This window comes from Seriola lalandi, unplaced genomic scaffold (genome assembly GCF_002814215.2).
Source record: "Seriola lalandi dorsalis isolate HSWRI2012SDOR001 ecotype SW California unplaced genomic scaffold, Sedor1 jcf7180002054906, whole genome shotgun sequence".
In the NCBI taxonomy this organism is placed as follows: domain Eukaryota; kingdom Metazoa; phylum Chordata; class Actinopteri; order Carangiformes; family Carangidae; genus Seriola; species Seriola lalandi.
In genome coordinates, this window is record NW_019525458.1 from 520,342 (window position 1) to 524,830 (window position 4,489).

Here is a 4,489-nt window from a genome sequence, read left to right on the forward strand (position 1 = left end):
CCCCTCTATACAAACACACACACACCCAGAGCCATTCCCCTCCTGGCGTGTGGAGGATGTGATAGAGAGCGGCGCAGGGTGGCACTGAGACGCTGTCAAAGCTGGGACACGAACACGTGTGATTGTGCGTTCATGTGCAAGTATCGGTAACGACAGACGGTAAACCGCTGCTGTCCTTAAAGGCAGCTGGATATTGATATGTGTGAAGAAGAGAGAGGAGGAGTGAAGGAGGGACATGAACAGATAGAGGCTGTAGTTTCTTTTTTAGCAGATATTATTCGAACAGGGAGAAATAGTGCATTTGTTTGGGACTATTTTCAGCTGCGGATGAATACTTTCACAAGGTTCTTTAAGGGCATTAAAGGCAGTGGGGAAGGTGAAGAGCAGAAGCTGTTCCAGTTAAATGCTTCAGTGGCATCAGCAGACCTTTACGCTGCAGTGCATCATGGTCTTCCTGTACGACTGTTGGGCGCTGAGCGAAGGACAACCGTCCATACTGAGTCTGTTTCCCGCCCTTTTAATCTGTTTGCTGTATCTGTGTCGAAAATATCTCTAGGTGGCATCATAACCTTTTGAGCTCAGGCGGTTATTGACAGGAGCGAGTTAAACTTCAAATAACACATTAGGGTGAAAGTGCTCTGCGATTGATTTCTCCTGTGAGCTGCACGCCGCGGTCAGACGCCGGCGCTTCAGCGCTCACTCAAGAGTTATCAAACCTGTGGCAAGTAACGAAGGAATTTAATGCATTTCACAGTTTTTCTGACTTTTAAAAAAACGAAAATATATCGGAATAAGGGAGGAGGTGTGAAGTGTGGGATTTTAAGGCTTAAAGAAAGAGGGAAATGTGAAACGTGAGGAAAGATGGAGGACGAGCAGCTGAGAGAGTGGACGGGTGAAAGAGTCTGAGGCCGCGGCGAGGGACGGATGGGTTAGAGCTGGTGGTTAGTGAGGAAGAGAGAAGCGCCTGCGTGGGCGCCCGGGCGTCCTCCCTCCTCCTCTTTCCACTTCCAACACATTTCTTCTTCGCGTATTAAAATAACAACATCCTCCAGCTCTCCACACTCACGCTCATGTCACCATCAACAAGGAAGGAAGTAACTGGAGGAAAACTTTATAGCTGAACTTGTGTATTAGAATATGATCGGACAAAAACCAGGAGAGGGAGGGGGGCGGAGGGTTGTTATAGATGTTTCTATAACAGAATCTTTATCTTATTATCTAATCTGACTTCTACAGCAGCAGCTGCACAGCACAACTTCCTGCTGCTGTTTCATGCAGGCGTGAAACTATAACGTTTATTAACCCTCTGAGGTCTGACGGCATTTTTTCCCATTTCTCCATTATTTCTTATATTCACATTCACAGATCTCAGCTCAGCTCTTCAGATGTTTCGTGAAAACAAACCTTTGCTGTTGTGGATCGATTGTTCTGATGCTTCAGAAGGGTTCAACAAAGTGTGTGTGTGTGTGTGTGTGTGTGTGTGTGTGTGTGTGTGTGTGTGTGTGTGTGTGGCTGCCACGTCACTCTCTGCTTTATTCTTTACACACTCACTTGTTCCGACGTGTGATCAGGTCCAACTGAAGAAGAAGGACAAGAGAGGACGTCAGCTCGTACATGAAGTGTAATAATGTGTTTCTTCTTTTCTTGTCCTCTCTCTCTCTCTCTCCTCTCTCTCTCTCTCTCTCTCCCTCTCTCTCTCTCTCTCTCTCTCTCTCTCTCTCTCTCTCTCTCTCAGTGAAGGGGACTGGTGGGACGCTCGCTCGCTCACCACTGGAGGCAGCGGCTACATTCCCAGTAATTACGTGGCTCCAGTGGACTCCATCCAGGCTGAGGAGTAAGTAGTGTGTGTGTGTGTGTGTGTGTGTGTGTGTGTGTGTGTGTGTGTGTGTGTGTGTGTGTGTGAATGCTCCTCAGAGAGCCACGGTACACTGGTCCAGGACTGGTGACTCTCATGTGGGAGGTGCTCTAAAATAGCTTGAGATTAGTGGACGCAGGGCCGCAGCCCGACAGCCACACATGTGCAGAGAGTTACTACTATTTCTACGTTTCTCCTTCCATGGATTCAGAGTCTGAAATGTCGGAGCAGCTGTGGGACAAAGGTGGGACTTTACTGTATTGATATACATCGACGTGTGATGAGTGGAAAAGCCTCAGTGTTGACCGGTGTCACGAGAAAACAAATAAGTATTGACAGAGTTTTTCCAGGTTTGGAGACTGTTCAGTTTCAGCCCTGAATTTTAATTTCTTGTCGTGCAGTAATTTTGCACCTGATGCAGATTGTAGTGATGAAATCAGAGGGTCACCTGCAGCTCAGAGACATGAAAAGACTTGTTCCTGTATACATGTGTGTTCATTAACACACACACACACAGTTACACTGACTGAGATAAAACGAGAAAAGCCTTCGATGTTCCTCTAGAGCCAGAGCAGAAGTGGTCTCCTCTGAATCCACTGTTGGAGTGTTTGAGTGTTTGAGTGTCGGAGTGTCGGAGTGTCGGAGTGAACATGTTCTGTCCCGTCATTGCAGCTGGTACTTCGGTAAACTGGGCCGTAAAGATGCGGAGAGGCAGCTGCTGTCCACCGGCAACCCACGAGGCACCTATCTCATCCGGGAGAGCGAAACCACAAAGGGTAAAAAAAAACACCGGACGCAAACTCACGCCATCCACCGCTCATGAGTCGTTTCCATAGCAACGGATACTGAAAAGTGTCAGTCGCAGAAAAGTGAACATTAAGTTTTGTTTACTCATTATTTGATGAAATATTTCCTGATTTAAATCTAAATGAAACTTTTATTATTCCTCCACGACGGCGAGACATTATGTTTTGTCATTATTATTGCGGTTGTCAGAGGTCAAAGGTCACCGTTATCATACAAAACACATTTTTGGCCACAGCTGAAGCATTCAGACACTAATTATGACAAAGTAATTCCTTCACTGCATATTTTACATGAGTCTGGACGGACGTGGATGTAAACTGTGACCTCGCTGGTTTGGCGGAGGGATACATCTGCAGGGCGTCACCCTCACCCCCTGGTCTGTGTCCCACAGGTGCCTTCTCCTTGTCCATACGAGACTGGGACGACGTGAAAGGCGACCACGTCAAACATTATAAGATCCGCAAACTCGACAGCGGCGGCTACTACATCACCACCAGAGCTCAGTTCGACACGTTGCAGCAGCTCGTCCAGCACTACTCAGGTACGAAAAACTGTTCGCTCATGTTTAAGAAGTTCTTTTCACGACAGTTTCATCTTCATCTTTATTTTAAGACATATTCCGGACAGAGGAAGACGCCAGCGAACACAGGCATAAAGAACATGTAAATATAGACCGGACTTAAAGCTGCATTAGGCAGCGTCACACCTGAATGACAAATGATAAAAGGTTTTCATCACCATTAGGCGACACCTGCGACAGAGTATAAGGGCCACGTTGAGGGAAAAAATAAACTTGAAATTTCAAGAATAAATTTGTAATTTTACAAAAAAAAATTTCATAATATAATTTTACAAGAAAAAAAAGTCAAAATCTAATTTTACAAAAAAAAGTCAGATTTTACAAGAAAAAAAAGTCATAATAAAAAAAAAATTTAAGTTTTAAAATTTTACAAGAAAAAAGTCATAAAATTTTTTTTTTTAAAAAGTCATATAATTTTACAAAAAACAAAAAAATTTTACAAAAAAAAAATAAAATTTTACAAAAAAAGTCAAAATATAATTTTTTTTAAAGTTTTAAAATTTTACAAGAAAAAAAGTCATAATAATTTTTTTTTTTAAAGTCATATTTTTTTACAAAAAAAACATAATAAAATTTTACCAAAAAAAAGTAAAAATTGAATTTTACAAGAAAAAAGTCATAATGTAATTTTACGAGAAAAAAAGTCCTAATATAATGAGAATAAAGGTTTAATTTTTAAATTTTGGATGTTTTTTCTAGAAGGGAAATAGAAGCTTTAAAATGAGCTTTCACAAATAAGGAGAAACTTCATCTTTTGGTTCATCATCATCATCATCATCAGGACATTGAAAAGATTGTGAAGAAACTGAGTCTATTCTAATGTTAGACGGACAAACAGCAGCTGCCACTGACTGACCTTTCACCTGTTTTTATTGGTTGATCTTAAAATTACAACTTTATTCTCAACACATCTGATTTGTCTTCCTCAGTGGCGCCCTAATACTTTGTCTTAGACATCACTTTTTTATTTTCAGTTTAAATTTCTGTGTCTCGCTGTGAGGCTCTATTGACTCGTGCAGGTTAAAACCTTCAGCGGTGAAATAATCTGGTGTTTTAACTAACCTGAAAACCAGCGAGGCTTCCTCTCAGTGGTCTGGCTGCAACATGCCCCTCACTGAAAGTGCACGGAGGACGTCGTGGAGGCCCAGTCTCCATTAGAGAGGGAAACAGACACATGTTGCCATAGAGAGATTTGTTATGGTGGAGACAGAGCATCAACACTGTTGCCTCATTTGCACAACGTTAAA

The 4,489-nt window shown here is 42.5% G+C and overlaps 1 protein-coding gene across 8 annotated transcripts in view; it reads left to right on the forward strand.

Moving 5' to 3' along the window:
• The window catches only part of fynb (FYN proto-oncogene, Src family tyrosine kinase b), a 59,315-nt gene that overhangs the window by 41,695 nt on the left and 13,131 nt on the right, over positions 1–4,489 (forward strand). For all 8 annotated transcript variants that reach the window (XM_087169679.1, XM_023430499.2, XM_023430501.2 and 5 more), the window contains 3 exons: positions 1,736–1,834; positions 2,528–2,631; positions 3,054–3,203. In XM_087169679.1, the coding sequence (XP_087025805.1) occupies positions 1,736–1,834; positions 2,528–2,631; positions 3,054–3,203 (353 nt within the window). The remainder of the gene's footprint in view (positions 1–1,735; positions 1,835–2,527; positions 2,632–3,053; positions 3,204–4,489) is intronic.